Here is a 19,895-nt window from a genome sequence, read left to right on the forward strand (position 1 = left end):
CATACTTAGAAGAGTACAGAATCGTGTAAACCAAACTTTTATATGCACTGGGAAGCCAAAAAACTCGTGTGATTCGCTTTATCGTGATAATCGCTTTATTGGGGTGGTCTGGAACCAAACCTGCAAAACCTCCCAGATACACCTGAATAAAGAATTATTAACTCGACTAGGGCAGTAACGTCTAAAGAGAGCTGTCAAGAATACCTGCGGGGACTTCCCTGGTGGTGGAGTCGTTAAGAATCCACCTGCCAATGCAGGGGACACGGGTTTGAGCCCTGTTCCGGGAAGATCCCCCATGTCACGGAGCAACTAAGCCCGTGCGCCACAACTACTGAGCCTACACTCTAGAGCCTGAGAGCCACCGCTACTGAAGCCTGCGTGCCACAACTACTGAAGCCCGCGCGCCTAGAACCCGTGCTCCACAGCAAAAGAAGCCACCGCAATGAGAAGCCCACGCACCACAACAAAGAGTAGCCCCGGCTCACCACAACTAGAGAAAGCCCTCACGCAGCAATGAAGACCCAACACAGCCAAAGATAAATAAGTAAATTGAAAAAAAAAAAACCAAAGCAAAACAGAATACCCGCGGGTCAAGGAGCGTGCCCAAGGTAAGAAAACACGTGAAGGGTGTCCCCTCCCCAAGGCTGGGGTTCAGGTCTCCTTGGGGAAGGCTTGGGTGAGGCCCCCGGATGGTGTGGCCAAGTTCTCTGGGTTGCCTGGGCCAAGTCTGTAAAAGAACCAGAACCAGAAGATGCCCCTACTCCTGCAGCGGCCCTCAGCGCCCTCTACAGACAAATGTAACGAGGTGCACGTGCAAAGGGGAAAAGTCTGAAGGGCACAGCTCACTACCGCAGAGCAGGTGATGCAGGGTGCACCGGGAGCTGAAAGGCAGTCAGCTGGTAACTGGCACAGCTTACGTGTCCACTTCTACTTTATTTAGCAAGAGTAAGGGCAGGACTGACCACGGGGGCTGAAAGACATCCCGTTCAGTGTCGGACTCCTGCTGTCTGGGCAGCGGGGCGGCTCAGACCCCAGAGAAGAAACAGCGTCATCTGCGAGCAGACCAGGTCATCCTCCCACCCTGGGGACACGGCACAGAGAAAGCCGGTCACCTCTGCTGGCGAGAAGGCCGTCGGCGTAAGCCCCCGTAATTCCGCTCAGGACACGTGCCGGGCTGTTTGCCTTTTACAGATGGGGACGCGGAGGCTCCTGGAGCGTGGAGCCGAGATGCTGCTGGCCCGGCGGCCCTGACTCCGGCGTCCTCACTGCCCTGCTGGGGGCTCCTCCCGGGCCGGCCCTTTAGAAGATTCCGGGCAGCAGGCGGTAAGGCACGGCAGCTGTGTAGCGGTCCCAGTCCCGGCCGTACTTGCTAGCGCAGCGGTGCTCGTCCCGCAGGCAGCGGTGGGTCAGCAGGACGGTCATGTAGATGATGTAGAAGTAGGGCAGGAGGTGGCCGCCGCCGCAGGCCAGGCAGTACGCCAGGCTGCCCATCAGGTCGCCGGTGTAGTTGAAGTGGCGGGCCACGCCCCAGAAGCCGGACACCAGCAGCTTGCTGTGGTGCTTCTGCTTATCGGCCGACGTGAAGGAACACTCGATGACCTTGGGCTTCCTGCCCCAGATCAGGCAGCGCCCGTCCGTGCGGCGGAAGAGGTCCTTCTGATGGTTGGCCATCCGGAAGATGTAGTAGCCCAGCAGGCCCAGCAGCAGGACGCCCAGGGAGTAGCGGGTGGGCAGCTGCACGGGGTGGTACACCAGGTACAGACCCTGCAGGGCGAGCGGGAGAGGTCAGCGGGCTGAGCGGGGCCGCGGGCTCGGGAGCACGGCCTGGGTTCAAACCCCTGCTGTGCGCCTGACCGGCTGCCCCTGACCGGCTGCCCCCTTGCCCTGCCTCGGTTTCCTCTCCTGTAAATAGAAGCACCTGCCTCGGAGGGTTGCCGTGGGATCAGACAAGTAAATATGCAAATGTGCATATCCACCTACCTACCCACCTAGCTACCTTCCTATCTATCTATCTACACGTACATACGTACATACACACATATATCATATATAGTATACATATTATATAACAATATTAAAAGTATTATTTGAATATAATATTGTGATGGTTAATTTTATGTGTCACATTGGCTAGGCCATGGGACCCAGACACTTGGTCAAACGTTGGTTGTTATGAAGGTATTTTTTAGATGGGATTAACGTTTCCAATTAGACTGAATGAAGCAGACCACCCTCCGCAATGTAGGTGGGCCTCATCTAATCGGTGGAAGGCCCTAAGAATAAAAGAATCCCTGGAATAAGAATGAATTCCACCAGCAGACGGCCTTCAGACCCAGCTGCAATACCAACTCTTCCCTGGACCTCCAGCCTGCCGGCTGCCCTTAAGATTTTGGATTCAAATGGACCACAGTCACGTAGTCAAATAAACACACATATGTGTGTGTGTGTGTGTGTGTGATCTATTGCTATTGTTTTGCATGCCTGGAAAATGGTGTTCACAGAATCAGGGAACCAGTGAGCCTGCAACCAGCCAAGCAGAGGAATGAGTCCAGAGGATCCGTCCAGAGGATCCAGCGTGGGGACCGGAGTCCATAACTCCTGGCCCCCGGCCCAGGGCTCTCTCCCCTCAACCCCGCTCACTCTGCTGTGATCTTCCTGCTTTCCCAACGCTGCTGCTTCAGGATGCTGCACAGGGAAGTCAGCCAGGTAACGGGGGCCCGTTATCACCGCCTGCAGGACTGGCTGTAACCACCCACCACATGCCCGTGCACGTCCTGGCCAGCCTACAAGGTCTGTCAGCACTGGTCCTCTCCACTCCTGCACAACCTGTTTATAAGGCAGGCCACCGCTAACCACTCAAGTGCCCGAGAACCTGCTCTTTCCCCCACTGCCACACCTCGTCACACCTGCTGACAAAACGAGCGGGTGGGCACCTGGCCAGGCCTTCCAAGCAGTCACCCTACCCAGGAGCCCGCCTGCCATGCAGAGGAAAGCAGGGCTGTTCTCTGAGCTGGGAGGGGTGCGGGGGGCTTGACGATGAGGCCTCTCCCCTACTCCCCAACAGCCTCAGAACACGGCGGGTGCAGGAACGAAGATGCCCGGCCCTAACGGAGGTGACGTCCGCCCTGCTTTTTCAGAGATGCTCAGGGACGAGCTCAAGGCCCCCTCCCCCGGCTGGCAGCCCTACAGAGGTGCAAACCCCGGTCCCTCGGGCTCCCCAGTCGAGGTTTCTACCCTCGACTCTGCAGCGTGTGCTGAGGCTCTCCTGGGGACCCGGGCTGATTCATTACTCGTGGGAACTCTTCCCGGAGCCTGTGCCCCCCAAGCCCCCAGCGTCCTCTTCTCGCCTGGAACACTCCCCTTTTGTAGGCCTCCCACCCGGTGCTGGCCTCGGACCCTCCAGGCTCCAATTGGGCAAGGCTTCCTGCCACCCCCACGTCCTGTGTCCCAGCCACGCTGAACTGTCTTGTGCCTTAAATGTCCCCCTCTGCCCCCCCTACCCTGATATATTCCCCGATCCACCTTTCTGGAATGCTCTTACCCTGACTCATCATTCTGCTCTCAGCCTGGCTGTGGTTGCTCCCAGATGCTCTTGCTGACCCCCACCTGCTGGCTGGGGGCTCCTCCTTGGCCCTCTCTCAGGGGTCAGCACCCCACCTCCTGTCAAGCTCCCCCTCCCCGCACTGGACTGCCTGTGTCAGGGACTTTCCCTCCCCAGCTGTGAGCTCCGAGAGCGCAGGGCCCCCCCGCATCTCTTCCACTCTTGCGTGTAGATACTCAAAGCTTAAATGCAAACGACGGTAGGAAAGAAGGCCTCTCGTCCTTTCAGCATTAAGATTTGAGCACACATGAATACAAATACCCACCTCCATCCACCCAGATCCCCCAAATCATTTCTTTTGACCCAAAGTTTACTCCGTATCATCTTCTTCTCTCACTCTTATGGGCTGAGCTGTGTCCCCCAGATTCACATGCTGGAGTCCTGATCCCCAGCACCCCAGAATGTGACTGTGTTTGGAGTTGCGTGTCTTTCTTTCAAGAGGTGATGAAGGTAAAATGAGGTCACTAGGGTACGTCCCAATCCCGTAGGACTGGTGTCCTTATGAGAAGAGGAGAAAAGGACACAGACACACACAGAGGGACGACCCCGTGAGGACACAGGGAGGAGACGGCCGTCTACACGCCGAGGAGAGAGGCCTCAGGAAGACCAGCCCTGCCCACACCTGGATCTGGGATTCCAGCCTCCAGACGGGGAGACAATGAACCCTGTTGTTTAAGACGCCTGGTCCGTGGTATTTGTTACAGTGGCCTGTGCTGACTCATACACTAAGCCTTCTCTTCTTCCTAAAACAGGGGAGCAGCCTCCCGTCTCCAGGTTCTGGCGCCACCCCACCCCCCCAAAAAAAACAGACACTTGGGTGAGGACAAGGCTCGGCATGTGCTCCGCTGTGTCTGCTCCGAGGGCAGCACTGGGGGTGCCTGGGGACCTTACAGCTCAGCGTGCTGCTGCGCTGGGCATGCGTCACGGGGGGCTCCCTGCCCCTGCTCCTCACCTGCAACGTGTAGAGGTACGGCAGCCAGACGCAGTCCCCCCAGCCCAGGTACCACCCAAAGTGGTCATGGCAGATGTCAATGGTTTTCAGGTACCAGGTTTCGTTCCAGAAGAAGTCCAGCACATAGATGGCCTGCAACACAGGAGCGGCCGTGTACGGACCACAGACACTGATGGGGGCCCTCGGGACACCACACTGCAGTAGGGGCGGGGGGGGGGGGGGTCACTGGGTGTCCCTGAGCTCCTCTGGTGACGTGCACCACGGGGCTGCTGCTGTACTTCCCGCCATGCTTGGGACATGGTGGGGCGGGAGTCCTTGTCCTCAAAGCCTGCAGTCTGAGATGACACGTTGCCCAGAGAGGGGTGCCCGGCAACACCCCAGACGCTGATTCCCAGGGCGGTGGAGCTGGGAGCAGAGATGGCTCAGGGTGGACGGGCTCAGGACAGGGTCCTTCCAAGAGACATCAGAGCCGTGTGGCTGGGACCACTGACACACCCGAACCGTGAACAGATGTTCACGTGGGCCACGCAAGTCCCCAGGGCCAGTGCAGCACCCGGCAGGTGAGGACACGACTCCTTCGCCTCCCGTTCACTAGCCGGCTCCTCAGAGACACGTGGGAAGGGGGCCGACCCGTTGTAAAGGCGGCAGACCCCTTGTAAAGGCGGCAGATTATGGTCTTTTGAAAACTATCCGGCTTTCAGGCTTCCCCAGCGCCCACCGGGTGTCAGAGCTCCCACCCCCCCGGGCCACAGAGAGGCTACCTGCAGGACGTTGACCAAGACCATGGAGTTGGTCACGTGGCCGTAGAGCTCCTGCTGCTTGGCTGCAAAGGACAGGTTGATGAGGGTCCAGGCGACGATCCCGGGGCGTCCATTGAAGAAGAGCTTGAAGTCAAACCACTTCCCAATTCGGGGGTTAAACTCAACGCCCATCATGTAGTTGTAAAAGAAATTGCCTGTGAATTTGCTTTAAAATACAAAGAACAGATGCGTGTCGTTAACGAGCGCATCTCACAAGTGGCCTACTTGGCCACTAAAAGCACGCTGCTTAGAGCCGGGTGCCTGGCTCCAGGGCCCACACCCATCCCTTGCTGGGCAAGTTTAATGTTTCGTTACCCTGGTTACCTGACCCATAGCCCTCTCCAGGAGTGCTCAGAGAATCAGCCACGATAGCCCATGTGGAGACCTTCATTAAGTATAACTTGCTGTACATACACAGGGATGTCTGTGCTAGTCAGAGAAACATATTCTCGTGTCCATTACCCTCAGTTAGGAAAAGTAGAAAGAAGCAAAATATACAAAGTCTACGATAGGGGATGTGATTATAAAGCAGAGAAAATGATTTCCATGAGTCATAGAAGACCAGCCTCATTATTTGATAAAAAATCACACAAGCTCAAAGTACCACCAACCAAACACATTTCCTAAGAGTTTAGGTGTAACAGTTAAAGGAAACACACCTTATTTCCATTTGGACCCCCAAACTAAAATGTAAGCACCCCGAGAATAAGAATCTTGTTTACACCTAAAGCCCCACTGCCTACACCTGTCTACAGGAGGAACCCAACAAACATCTCTTGATGAATGGACGGATGGAAGGAGGTGGGGAGGGAGGGATGGGGGGATAAGTGGATGGATGGATAAATGGATGGATGGATGAATGGGCTGGATGAATGGATGCATGGGTGAATGGATGGATACAGGGAGACAGGAAGGGAGAGAGGGAGGGAGGGAGGGGTGGAGGAAGGGATGGGGGATGAATAGATGGGTGGGTGCTTGGATGGGGAGATGGATGGATGAATGGATGGATGGGTGGATGGGTGCACGGGTAGGTAGATGGGTAGGTGGATGGATGGATGAGTTGGATGGGTGGATGGATGCGTGCGTGGGTAGGTAGATGGGTAGGTGGATGGATGGATGAGTTGGATGGGTGGATGGATGGACAGATGGGTGGATGGGTGGGTGGATGAATGCACGAAGAACTGGATATATGGACAGATGAAGGAGAGATGGATGCATGGTTGATAACTATCCAACCCAAGGCTCCATGAGAATGGACACCAATCAGTAGGGCTCTCCCTGGGAAGTTGTTACACTAAAGCCGCTGAGAAAACAGGACTCCTCACTAAGACTGTTTCAGGCCACACTGACGTTCCAGAAAAAGAGGTGATGGACCGCCTTTGCCCCCGACCAGAAGCTGCCTTTTTCACCCTCCTGCTCCCTGACAGCCCTACACGACATAGCTCGGCCACCAAAGATGGACTCGGCCGTCTTCAAGTGCATCCTCCCTAGGGCGGGAGAAGCCACCCAGACACTTGGAAAGGACGCTCCCCAGAGCCCATCAAGTTCCCTTAAGCTCCTCCTTCAAGGATTCTCCATCCTCAGGGCTCTGCAACCTCCCAGCCCAAGGTAACAGAAAAAGGCACCTACTCTCCATCTTGGGCTCGACCGGCCGCTGAGGACGTACCAGTCTCGGGCATCAGTGGGGAAGAAGTAGCCCTTGATCATGGCGAAGGTGGAGACGGCGTAGCCCAGAATGTTGGCACACCAGAGCAGCGGGATCCAGTTGTCAAAGATGACGGTGGGAGAGAAGCAGGCGAGGAGGTAGCAATTAACAAACCAGAGGAGATGCGTGATGAGCCAGGCTTGCAGGCCGTTGATCTCATACTTGTTGACGATTCCTGCAGAGGGAAGAGGGAAGAGTGGAGGCGTTTTCCCAGCTGTAGCAGCTCCTGGCTCCGGCCCTACCGCCTTTCTGGGCCTCAGCTGCCGGGGTCCCCAGACCCCAGGCTTGACAGCCGGCCAGCTGCTGCTGCAATTCGGGGCCCCTAGGGTCCAAACGCCAGCAGCACACCTCACGCTGTGAGCCGGGGACTAACCACTCCTGCTCGCTGAGTTCCTGGAAGGGTGAGAGGGTGCAGGATGTCCGGAACCAGCCAGAGGCTGAGTCACCAGCCTGCAGTTTGCCGGAGGCTGGGGCTGAGCCACAGCAGAAGCGGACGAGGGTTCCCTAGGGTACCTGGCGGAGGGCCCAGCAGCCTCCCTGAGGGACCAGGTGCTCTCTGTGTGCTGGGGTGGGGTCTCAGTGACTGTGGGGAATGAATGGGCTGGGCAGCCCCAAGGGCCCCTTAACAAAAGCCCCGCCCCACCAGGTGCCCCTCGGGGGCTTGCCGCCGGGGAGAAGCTCCGTGAGCCCAGCTACACAGCCAGTGTGGGGCAGGGGGTATTCCGTTCCCTGATTGAGAAGGTGACTTCCCACCTCGAATCTGGGGCGGTCCCGGGGTGTAGAAATTCCCAAGCAAAGTTTTTACTTTGTCAGGGGGCAGCCTTTGGGATGGAAGCTGCACGGGGGCAGGGGTGGGGGCAGGCCCCGTGAGATGAAGGGACAGGGCGGAGCTGGCACAGGTGGTGGGGAGCAGGGGCGGAGCCCAGCTTACCTGCGGGAGTCATGGCGCCCTCCTGAACGCCCCCCACGTAGCCCGGCAGAAACTTGTGGCAGAAGTCAGGAAGCAGCATGTACAGAAGCACCTGAGACACAGAGATTTCCAGCTAAATTCCCTGTGAGCTGGAGGGCCTTGCTTTATTAACCGAGATGATAAATGGGGAGGCACCAAAGGAATGGGAGAAAGCCTACACAGAGCCAGTTATTTCTTCCAGAAGAGTTTATAGCTCCGGGAGCTCTGGTTGCAGGCTGACTGCGGGCTTTGAAGGGGACCCTGAACAGGAAATCCATCACTACTCAGAGCACCCAAGCCGTCTCCCCACGGGACTCGGCCACTCCCCTCGGGAGAACCCACTAGTTCGCATTCCGTACGACTCCCCCTTTGAAAGTGTTCACCGAAAGTGTTCAGTGCACTCCCAAGCTCGTGCAACCCTCCCCAATGTCTAATTATAGAACAGTTTCACCCCCCCAAAAGGGAACCCCACGCCCACAAGCAGTCACTCCCTTCGGCCCCTGCCCACCAGCCCCTGACAACCACTAACCCACTTTCTGTCTCTATGGATTTGCCTATCCTGGACTTTTCATATTAACAGAATCAGACAGGATTTGTCCCTTTGTAGCTAATTTCTTTCACTGAGCGTCATGTTCTGAAGGTCCATCCACGCTGTAGCCTGTGTCAGACCTTCATTCCTTTTTATGGCAGAACACCATTCCACCATGTGGATGGATCACATTGTGTGTATCCATATCTGTAGATGGACATGTGGGTTGTTTCTGCCTTTAGGCTACTGTGACTCTCGCTGCTCTGAATCACTTTTTACCCAAAGGGACCAAGAGACCTGAAATGAGAGGGAATCTGAAGCTCAAAAGCTGGGAATGTGGGGAGAAACAGCTAGGAGTGGTCAAAGCCTTCCTTCAGGACAGGAAACCCCGGGGCGGGGAGGGGAGGCATCTCACAGCACCGTTTCCCTGGAAACCTCCTGGGTTCAGATAATAAACATCGCCTGTTCACCAAATTCATGCTGCAGACAGCCTTCTGATGAACTCCTTCTGGCTGGGAGGCCAGTGGGGTCACAGCACAGCCAAGGCTGTCCTTGGACAGGTCTGTGCAACCACCTGCTGGGGACACAGCCTTGGCTTTGCTGAGACCGAGAGCGGCCCTCTGGGGCTGGGTGCTCCTTCCCACAGGCAACCCTAGGATAAGCTTCCCATTGTGCACGGGGCTTCCCTGGTGGGCCACGCCCTCACGCGTTCCCACGGGGTCTTGCTTCCTGCTCAGCAGGTCCCTGCAGGGCTGGGCACACCCCTGAACCTCGAGGAGGCTCAACAGAAAGTGAGTCGGACACTGAAATGCCACCAGGCGCCCTTGATCCGAAGACAAAGCTAAGTCTGCCAGGCTGCAGGTGATCCCCTGCTGGGTCCCGGGCACGAGGATGCCGGTGTGAGCCAGGACCCCACCCCTGACAAGGGGCCAGGACTATCCCGGCGGGAGGGGATGCTCTTGCACAGGCAGAGCCCCGCCCATGGCGGCCGGCGGCCGGGAGGGCTGACCTGGAACGTGACCCATGCCACATAGATCTGGGCCGCTTTCGTTGTCACAGGTGGCGTCTTGGCCCAGATGTCCGAGAGTCGAGCCCGCCCGGTGGCGATGTCCGCCAAGGGGGCCGTCAGGGAGCAGCTGTACTGGTCGCAGGCCATGATGAAATAGTACACGATGAAGGGTGCAAACAGCAGCAGGAAGATGACGCTGGCCAAGGAAAACCAGTCCACCTCCCTGTGGGGCAGACGGACGGCAGGAGGTCACGTGGGGCCCTCCTGACCCTCTGACCTGACGCACGGGATGCTCTGCTCCACGTGCAAACCCGCCAGCACTTCCCGAGAGAAGGCAGTGCAAAGGCCCCCACTGCCTGGGGAGGGCACCCCACCTGCATGCTCCACTGCAAGCAGTCTGAAGGCCGACAGACCCGTGGGCACCCCCAGAGAGCCCAGGGCCCAGGACACGAAAGGCAGAAGGCCTTTCACAACCCAGCTGGCCAGAGGCTTCCCGTTCCGGGCCACGGGGGACATTCACCAAGTCCCCAGCACCCTATGGCTCGACAACCATGACCCCCATGTGCTACACAGTGAGGGCGGTACGAGGGCACCAGCTGTCCTTGGAATCAGTTTTTAGTTTCTTCTTCTTGTAATTCCTCACTCTCTAAAAGGGGAAACTGCTACTAATGACAGTCTTGCTGATAAAAAGAATTTTTTTAATAGGTTCACGAAATCCCAAAGGCTGGCAACCTCTCACTGAGATCCCACTTTACTTTCTAGCTGGGAAGATGGGTGAGAGCCTTACCAGGCACGGCCCCACTGCCCCTGGGTCGCAGCCTTGCCGAAGGTGATGTTGCCAGGACTCTTGGTTTGGGGATCGTTGGACTGCGGTTTTGCAGCCATTGGGCCCTGAGGGAAGGAGACACCCCGTTCAGATCGCCCCGTGACAAACGGACACTGCACCTCCCTGCCACTGTTCACAGGCCCCACAGGGCTGGTGTCCTTCATTCACCTACTCTCTATCTTGTCCTGGATGGGAGATTCCAGGCAGGGAAGAGATCAGTGCATCTTAGACTCACTCCTGGAACCCACAATAACCTCCCACATGGCCCTACTTCTGCTCTTGCTTGTCTCAATTCATTTTCCAACGACAGCAGAACATCCTTCTTACTACGTGAACCCGGACACCTGTGGCTCAGAACCCTCCCACAGTGTGCTCCTGCCTCCCCTCCTCCCCACTTCTGCCCTCTGCTCCAGGCCCAAGAAGGTCTCTACTGATCCTTTTTTTTTTTAATTTTATTTATTTAATCTTTATAAGCAGGTTCTTATTAGTTATCTACTTTATACATATTAGTGTATACATGTCAATTCCAATCTCCCAGTTCATCACACCACCACCACTACCTCCACCTCCCCTGCCACTTTCCCCCCTTGGTGTCTGTACGTTTGTTCTCTACATCTGTGTCTCTATTTCTGCTTTGCAAACCGGTTCATCTGTACCATTTTTCTAGATTTCCCTACCGATCCTTAAATGTGGTCTATCTTGTTCATGACACCTGCTACTTCTCAGCTTAGAACACGCTTTACAGGTCTCCTCATTCAGGTCTCATATAAAATGTCCCCTCCTCAGTATATGACTTTTTATTTTTCCTGGAGTTAATGGTTGCCTCACTTTTTCCATTTGCTAAGGTTTCTATGCATCTATCACTAATTTTCTTTTCTGAATGCTCTAACAGAGCTATCATACATATTAATAATTTTTCTACATACTCCAACACAATTTATCATTTCCATTCCTCTCTCCCACCCATAGCCACTCATCTTGCACCAACATACAAGCCAACCAGTGGTCATAATATGGGGGAAGCGGTGACATCCCCACGTCTAGAACAAGTTCACAATTGTCAAGGTTCAAAATATCAGGCATTAAAAAAAAAGATGATCTTAAAAGCTTTCAGAAAAAATCCAGGATTAAGAATCACGCTAGCAGCAAGCTGGATTCTAGAAAACAAGGGTGGAAAACTTAAAATTCTGACGGAAACTTTTTTCAACCTACAATTCTATTCCCAGGTTAACTATTCTTCAGAGAAGACACAGGATCCAAGAAAGCTGCTAAAGAAATGCCCAGTGAAAGGACAAGACGAAGTCCCAAGATAACAGCTGTGCAGTGGACCAGACAGTAACCAGTCCACACTGGCACAAGATGGATGGCTACAGGGGTGAGGGAGGAATGGAAATGACACATTTTGTTGTGTTAGAGTGTGTAGAAAAATCACTGATATGTATGATGGCTCAGTTAAAACATGCAGAAAAAAAATTAGTGATAGATACATAGAAACCTGAGTACATGGAAAAAGTGAGGCAACCATTAACTCCAGAAAGATTAAAAAGCCATACAAAGGGGGAAAAAAACCCAAACCATAATGATAGTACATTACTTGGCTTAACAGTAAGTAATAATAACTTTGCCAGAACCATGTAAACTCTGATTATTGACTGACTACTAGACGTATAGAAGGAAACGTGTAAAGTTGGCAGTGCTGAAAGGAAATCGTTTAGATAGAAGCAGGCAAAAACAACACAAAAGTAGCTAAGAGAATGAAAAGTATTTGCTTCTGGGAAGTGAGACTATGAGTTACGGAACTGTTCGTTTTATATATAAGCCTCTTAACACTGATTTTATTCTAAATGCGAGCATGAATTACTTTAATACAACTGTATAAAAATTTACAATTTTTCAATAATGAAAACTGCAGCCACATCACTTAATTTAATTTACACAGGTTAGTTTATGGAGCACCTATGATGTACAAGGCAGGTTGAAGAGTTCTTTATGGGCGGGGACCACCCATCTTTACAGCCCCAAAACACAGAATACCGAGCCTGGTACATAGCAGCTACTCTGATCTAACATGCTGGAAAACTGCAAAAGGGCCAGAAATCTATAGGCTGAGAGCTAAATGTGGAAAGCCAAAAGGAAGCAGCGTATCTTCTAGGGATTAAAACAAGCCCAAATAATTATTCTGAGCTTATAATAGCGTTCATTCACCTCTCTGTCATAAGCACTGAATTTTTAATAAAGGTGTAAGTAACATCCTTGGTGGCAGATGGCTGAAAATAGGGCACAGGGTGGTATTCTGGATGTAATTTATTTTTTTGCTAAGAATCAGACAAGAATTGATACCGAGAGCTGATGGACCAGCTGCCTTTACTTTTCCAAAGCCGAAAAGTCACTGCCTTTGCCCAGGAGCAGCGGTGCTGAGACGGACTTACCTCCAACCTCTTACCAAGCGGTTTCATGGCAGAACGCAGGTTTTCCTTCTTGAACTGCCCCCTTTCAAGTCGCTAGATTCCCACGCTCCACAAGGCCTGCTTGATCCTTTTCAACCCGCTGAACAAAGTCCTGCCGGGGACACAAAGAGACTCAGGGAGACACAGGGAGATAAGGACCCAAATGATATTTTCTCGAGGCCCACCGTTGGAACCAAGTGAAAGGCACAAGCTCAGCGCCCAGGGGTTCAAAAGCACAAGAGGCCCCACGAGTGGGGATCCCCCAGGATAAGGCAATCTTATCATGCAGCTTCTCTGCCTGGCACCCACACTGTCTGCCAAAGAGTAAGCACCGATTAACAACGGGCAGAGCTGGATGGAGGGCTTCATGGAGGAGCTGTCTTGCAGATGAGCCTTAACACGGCAGACACACAGCTGGTGAACAGCAATAAGCCAAAGCTGCCTTCTTTGCAGACTCACACCAGGCAGCGCACGTGCCTCTGAACCGTTTCTACAAGCCATTTGTGCCATCGACCCGGATCAAGCCCCGCTAGAGCTTGCACAATCCCACCGCACGTTGTTCTAGGAGCCAGTGAGATCCCAAGAATACAGAACATCACTGACAGTAATCTGGGCTCGGAGGCTGGTTCTCAGCAGACTTACAGGACCCGTGACCTTCCTGAGTGTCTTGGGGCATCAAAGTCCCCACACACACACAAACACACACGAGGTTCTGCGCTTGTTGTTAAAGCTGGATAAAGGAGGTTTCGTGTCCACACCCAGGAAGGAGCCAGGGAAATGCCTGGGGGCTTTCTGGCACCCTGGTCAGCTCCGTGGACCAGATTTTGAGTTCCACAGGCCAAAGACAAAGGGACGTTTCTCCTGAGGGTTTGGGATGATGCAGAGTAAGTGCCTGACAGTAAGCGCCCATTTCAAAAGCCATCCATCTTGAATAAACACACAGCCACCAGCAGAACCACCAGATAAGGACCAAGGCGCCCCCCAACCCACGAAGGGCCCTCATTCAGGAAGTCCGGGGTAACCTAGCGACTGACAGCTTGAGTAACCGCCCTGCTCCCTTCCCACACCCTAATTCCTGTTCCTATGCGTTAAATTCACCAATAAAGAGTGACCCCGTGAAACCCTAGACACCCCGCCCTCACGCCCTCATAAAGGCAGAGCCCAGCCCCACACCCGCACCCTCTTTCTACCCACAATCTGGCTGCGTGTACCCACAGGACCTGTGAGCAATAAATCTCGTTCCTCAACGTTCCATGATGGTTTTTGCCGAAGGCGTCCTGCAATCATAATAAGAACCTCGAGGGCCAGTCTGGCCGCTACGTGGCCCCGGCGGGGGAGACGTCTGTGGGCTCCTCACAGCAAAGCAGTCCGGGTGAGTGCCTCCAATGTTCTATAGCTGAGAACATCACCATCGACAGCTCGGGGCCCACACAACAGAAGGCTTAAGCCCCGTGGCAGTTCTTTCGGCATCTTGAGGGTTTGCTATTTGGAGACGCATCAGAGACCCAGGACCATGGCAGGGATGGGATGGCATGGCGAACCCCCAGGAGGCCCAGATGTCACCCTCAAGGCTGCAAGTTCTCCACTAGGCTTGGTTTCCTCATCCGCAAAGTAACTTACGCTGTCAGGTAAATGAAGTCACGGGGCCAAGAGCTCAGGGCCCCACCCAAGCCCCATCAGAGTCCGCCCCAGAGAGTCGGCTACTGCCGACACCGCCACCAGCACCACCCAGGCCTCAGGAAGGCTCAGCGGGGCTCACGCAGGGCATCGGGGTGAAGTCTGGCCTGGCAGAGGTCTAAGGGGGATGCGCCTGCAAGGCCCAACCCCAGACGGTTCTGTTACCCACTGCACAAGTCATCACTCCTCAACGTAGTGGTTTAAAACAACAATCTTTCGGGACTTCCCTGGCGGTCCAGCGGTTAGGACTCCATGCTTTCACTGCTAAGGGCACAGGTTCAATCCCCAGTCAGGGAACTAAGATCCCACAAGCTGAGGGGTGCGGCCAAAACAAAACAAACAGTCTTTCGTCCTCTTTCATTGTTCCTGTGGGTTGGGCATCTGGGGAGGCTGGCTAAGTAGCTATGGCCTGGGGTGTCCCGGAGCAGCGGTTCATCACGTGCTCACTCGGTGTGGGCTAGCTTGGGCTTCCTCCCAGCATGGCGGACTCAAGGCAGTGGGAGGAGGTGCCCAAGCTGCCTTTTCTGCCCCGTGTCAGCCCAGCACATTCATCTGGCTACGCTGAGTCACAAGCCCACCAGCTTTCAAGGGGAGGGGAAGCAGGCTCTGACTCCAGATGGGGAGGCAGCATGGTATTCAAAGAACGTATGAGATATTGGATGATACAACCTATCACAGGTGGCGACTATTTATTGAGCATCTACCAACTCCAAGCACCCATTAGCTCATAGAATTCCCACCCCAATCCTGGAGAGTTGCCGTCATTAGGCCCATTTTACAGATGAGGGGGTTGAGGCGAGGAAAGCGGAGCAAGTTGCTAGCACAGACCTACAGGGACGGAGCTGGGTCTGTGGGCACGCCACCCTCTGTGACACACTTGGGAGGCTGTAGAGTAAAATTCAGAGTAGTGATGACAATAGCCAATCTTTCTGAGTGCTGTGCTGGGTACTATCCTAACATACATACAGAAACATTTAGTTGGAATGTTATCGGAACAGCAGGGGTTCTGTTTTGGAAATCTGTTAGTCCAAGGAGTGGTAGACACTGAAAAATACAGACATGCCCTAACTTGGACTTAAAGGAGTGATACAATTCAGAACCAGTGAGAGTTGGGCAGCTGCTCTCCTGGTGGGAGAACAGTTTCAGAGGCCAGGTAGACCTTCAGGTTGACCCAGCATTTACTTGTTCGACTTTTATCCTGGGACATATACAGATGGCTGTGTAAACCCACAGGTGCGAGAAACACTGACACACCGGTACAGTGGAATACTCAGCAACTGTTAAAAAGAATGAGCTTAACATGGAAAAAAGTTCCCTGGTATGTTACAGCACAAGGGCAAGCTACAAGACGGTCTATCACTAAAAAGCTATTCAAAAAGCCGTATACCAAAACCCTCAGTAGTGTGGGATATCCACGTGGGCTTTTTCTCCACCCTTTTCCTAGTTTTTCTAGCGGACACTTGTATAATAAAATAATTTAACAATGATGAAATGAGTTGTTGTAACAGCTCTTGGAGTCCTTAGATCCACAATTCTGGGAACATCTGTGGCTCTCTCTGGGGTCAGGGAGGTCATCTGCTCTCAAGGCATAGGGGAGTGATTTTGGGGGTCATTCTTGGGTTTACCTGAAGCTGTTTTGCATCCCCCCGGCCCTCTGCCGATGGTGCAGTCACTCCCTCAACTGGCACATGCAATTCACAAGCCTCAACTGCCAAATGCAGAGGCTGCTCTTGGCTCTTTCCAGTGCTTGGCACTGGACAGCTCTGGCCTGGCTTCCCTGGGGAGGGTTGAGGTCCTGGCTGGGGCACGGCAACCCGCTCCTGGGGCACTTCTGAGGCCTCCAGAAATACGTGTGAGCCCTGGAAGGAAATTTCAGAAACACTGACCTCTAATTCTAAAGGATAAACTGCAGCTTTGACTGCAGATACAGGGTTTCTGTTTTTTGAAAGTTGCAAAATATACGCTCACTGTAACACCATCACTGCAACGTAAGTTTGAAAGTCAGACAACAAATCCCCTCAATCCAGCCCCTGGAGTCACTGAATTTTGATGCGTATTCTCCGGATTGTCTCACGAGCTACTTGTCACACGATACACACCCACTCTCCCTCCTTTTTTTCCCCCAAGATTTGTTTACCTCTAAATTCTTTTCTAAGTTCACTTCTTCACTTTCTCTGATCTTAGCAAGCAGCTTTCTACTAGGTAGATCTGCTACATAAATAGGTAGATCTGCTGCATAAATCTGCCACTTTTTATTTTTAGCAGCAGTTACATAAAAGGATTTTGTGGGAAGTTTTCCAAGAATTAATTGTGCATGGTTGTTTCTGGGTTTCTGCCTGGCAAACCGTCCTGGTTTCTGAGTGGCGAGTGTCCTGCAGGCGGGGTAACTCCATCCTCCTCAGGCCTGATCCTGCCACCTTCCTCGGGACCTTCAGGGTGCCTGGGGCTGCTCAACCACCACCTGGCCTCTGCAAACCCCAAGCTTCTCAGCTTCTCATCCCCACCCCCACCCCCCCAACTAAATGCAGGCATTGCCGATGGGGCTCTTCCCCCAAAACCAAAGTCATGTCGCCGGTATCTCTGGGTTTGAACCCCGGCTCTGCCGCTAAGTACATGACTCTACATGTCACTTCACCTCTCGGGAGCCTCAGTCTCCTCACCTGTAAGATGGGGGCGATGCCAAGTACACAGGTTGTTCTGAGAATTAAGGTCAAAGCACCCAGCCCAGTGCCGGACACTCAGGAAACACCCAGTAAATGAGAGGTCTCACACACCACTTTTGATAAACACGATTCCTCATTTCCAACTTTCCTGTCTCCTTTCTTTACCTTTTGTCGGGAATCTCACCAGAGCAATTCCTACCCTTAAAAACCTTTTTCATAAAATTATAAAACGTCCAGCAAAGAGGCAATACATCATTATTTAAGTTAGTCGGGAAGGCTGGAAAAGAAAAGAGGGCGCGTTTGGTCTTTTGTGAGCACTCCCTGCCCTGCCCGCCGTGCATCGACCCCCCCCACCCTCACCCCATTAATCTATTCCTAGTAAAGCAATTCAGAGTCTCCTGCTACCTGCTCCCACCTTCTCGGTGACCAAAGACAAATTATCCGCGTTCCCTCAACAGAAAACTGCATCCTCTCACGCGGGGCACCCGAGGAAGGAACCGGCCCACCCGGCCCAGGAAGCACCCACCTGGCTCCGCCCCGCCCCGGCTCCCCCGGGATCTCCCGACCACCGGGGGACGGAGCACCTCCGAAAGGCCGGCTTCGGGTGGCCAACCTGCGCCCCTAGATCTCCGGCCTCTGCCCACCTGAGCACGCATCTCCTCCTCGCCAGAGCACTAGTCCCCCTCCACGCTCCTGCGCGCACCCATCCCACCCCTGACCTGCGCACGCCCCCGGATCTGCTCGCCCCCCGCTCCCCTGCGCGCGTCTCACACTTGCGCAGCTGGCCCGCTTACCTGAGCGCCAGTCTCCGCGCACGGCTCCGCACCCGCTACTACCCGTGCGCTCCAAGCCGGTCGCCCCAGGATGTGGCGTAATGGCAGATGACCAATCGGAGACGGGCCCTGTGAGGCCCGGCGCCCTCGCGCCCCGCGATTGGCCGCGGCGCCGCGCCCCACCCCCTGAGCTGACTCCGGGCCACCGCGCGCTCCACTCGGCAGCCGCGGGGCGCGAGATTGACGGCTGAGGGCCCGCCCCGCGCACAGCCTCCCTAAGGGCCGGGGAACCCCGCCCAGGCCGGGGGGCTGGGGGGCTGGGGGGCTGGGGGGCTGGGGGAGGGGGTTCGTCCCCACCGGTGGTCGTGGGCAAGCGGCTTAGCTCCCCAGCCTCAGTTTCCTCTTCTGCCAATGGGGCTTCAAAGGCGCGCAGCCCACGCTGAGCCTGTGGTGTACAGATTGCCGGGTCCACAGCAACCCACAAAACAGACCAAAATCCCTGCTCTCGGGGCGCACGCGCGGTAGTGGTGGTGCGTAATCAATAAACAATCAGGTAGGCATATAGGGTGTCAGATGGTGGAAAGTGGTGTGGGGAAGATCAAAGCAGGGTGTGTGGGTAGCAGTTTTATTCAGGGGTGTCAGGGAGAGCCCGCGGCTAGGAGGCCATCACAGGCCTTCCCCAGGAAGGGAGCGGGAGGTGGAGTTTACGGGGGGGGGGGGGGGCGGGCTCACAGTGTGCAGAGCTGGGCGGAGAGAGAAGTTGAGTGGGGATGCGAGCCCGCAGCTTAGGTCAACCACGTGGGGAAGCCCCCTAATAAGAGAGACCCTCACAGTTGTCCCCTGGGCAGTGATAAGAGAAATGTTCACAGGTCAAGGTGTGCGGGAGTCATTCCGGCTTGTACGTGGCTCAACCTGAACTTCAGGCTCACCAAAACAGCCTGCTTGTGGCCTATTAAACGTGCGGTGTACATCTGCTTTAACCATTAAAGAAGAGAATGCGCTTAAAAACTCAAAAGGGAGTGACTGTGGTTCAGGCATTTGAAATGGATCTGGGTGGCCATTGTGGATATGGTTTCAGGCATGTTCCTACATCACTGAGAACCTGAATTTTCTGAACTGTGCCAGCCTCAAGGACACCACCAGCTGTTCTCAGAACAATAGCTGCTGGCTGCCAGCCGTAACCTTGAAAGGCTCAAGGTCTCCTCTTGTAACTATGCAACCATGTTGGACCCCAACCAATCCTTGCTTAACAAGCACTCTTACTTCTTGCCAACTGCAATTTCGATTCTTGACAAACAACTTTTCTCATTTTGGGGGGTTTCGCCTTTAGAAGCCTCTCCCATTTTGTAGTTTTAATCGCTTCTTGAATCAGCGTCTCCTGGGCTCTAATCCTCAGTTTGCCTCAAATAAAACTCTTCTATTCCTCTTATAGGTTGGTTTATTGATTATTTCTGTGGACAGCAGGAATGGCCAAGCCTCCTTCATGTACCCCTGCCCTTGCAAGGGCATGACCTTGGGTTGGGCAGCTGTGCAACCCAGGCAGCCCCTGGAGAGGAGGGCAGCTGAAGGTGTCTGCTGCTGACCCCAACTTCCAACATCTGGGGCATCGGCTTACTGGCAGAGGGATCTGGATGGCCGTCTCTGTGTCCCTCACGGAGACATTTTTTTCCCCTGTAATTTTTTATTTTGAAAATGTCCAACATGCAAACCAGTTGAATAAATAGTAAAGTGAACACCCACATACCTAGATTCAGCAGCCGTCAACAGTTTGCCACATTTAATTTCTCTCTCTCTAGCTCTGTAGGTGTGTGTATCCCCTCCTTTCCCCCCCACCCCCGAACCACTAATTAGCTACAGATGATACCTCCCTCCTGAATATTTCAGTATCCATCTCCTAAAAACAAGGACATTCTTCTACTTTACCAAAATAGAATGACCACACGCTGGAAATTTAACATCCCTTC

General features: G+C 54.0%; 1 protein-coding gene across 2 annotated transcripts; it reads right to left on the minus strand.

The window, feature by feature from the left end:
• Positions 1 to 913: 913 nt before the first annotated feature.
• On the minus strand, positions 914 to 18,023 carry DHCR7 (7-dehydrocholesterol reductase). Of its 2 annotated transcripts, none has more exons than XM_068554248.1 (9): positions 17,953 to 18,023; positions 12,801 to 12,930; positions 10,333 to 10,436; positions 9,546 to 9,768; positions 7,990 to 8,080; positions 7,020 to 7,233; positions 5,315 to 5,519; positions 4,554 to 4,685; positions 914 to 1,764 (listed from the first exon to the last, which is right to left on the minus strand). In XM_068554248.1, exons 2-9 carry the CDS (start codon positions 12,825 to 12,827, stop codon positions 1,300 to 1,302), a joined length of 1,461 nt encoding a protein of 486 aa, XP_068410349.1. In that variant the 5' UTR covers positions 12,828 to 12,930; positions 17,953 to 18,023; the 3' UTR covers positions 914 to 1,299. The 2 variants fall into 2 exon arrangements, with proteins under 2 accessions (XP_068410349.1, XP_068410350.1); XM_068554249.1 differs by lacking the exon at positions 17,953 to 18,023 and adding an exon at positions 17,685 to 17,808.
• Positions 18,024 to 19,895: the final 1,872 nt, after the last annotated feature.

This window comes from Eschrichtius robustus, chromosome 11 (genome assembly GCF_028021215.1).
Source record: "Eschrichtius robustus isolate mEscRob2 chromosome 11, mEscRob2.pri, whole genome shotgun sequence".
Taxonomy (NCBI): domain Eukaryota; kingdom Metazoa; phylum Chordata; class Mammalia; order Artiodactyla; family Eschrichtiidae; genus Eschrichtius; species Eschrichtius robustus.

Coding starts and splice junctions, on each gene's coding strand:
- DHCR7 (XM_068554248.1), bottom strand. CDS start 12,827: ATGAAACCGCTTGGTAAGAGGTTGGAG. Junction 8,081..9,545: donor TGGCATGGGTCACGTTCCAG/GTCAGCCCTCCC, acceptor TCTGTGTCTCAG/GTGCTTCTGTACATGCTGCT. Junction 5,520..7,019: donor CCCACTGATGCCCGAGACTG/GTACGTCCTCAG, acceptor TGTATTTTAAAG/CAAATTCACAGGCAATTTCT.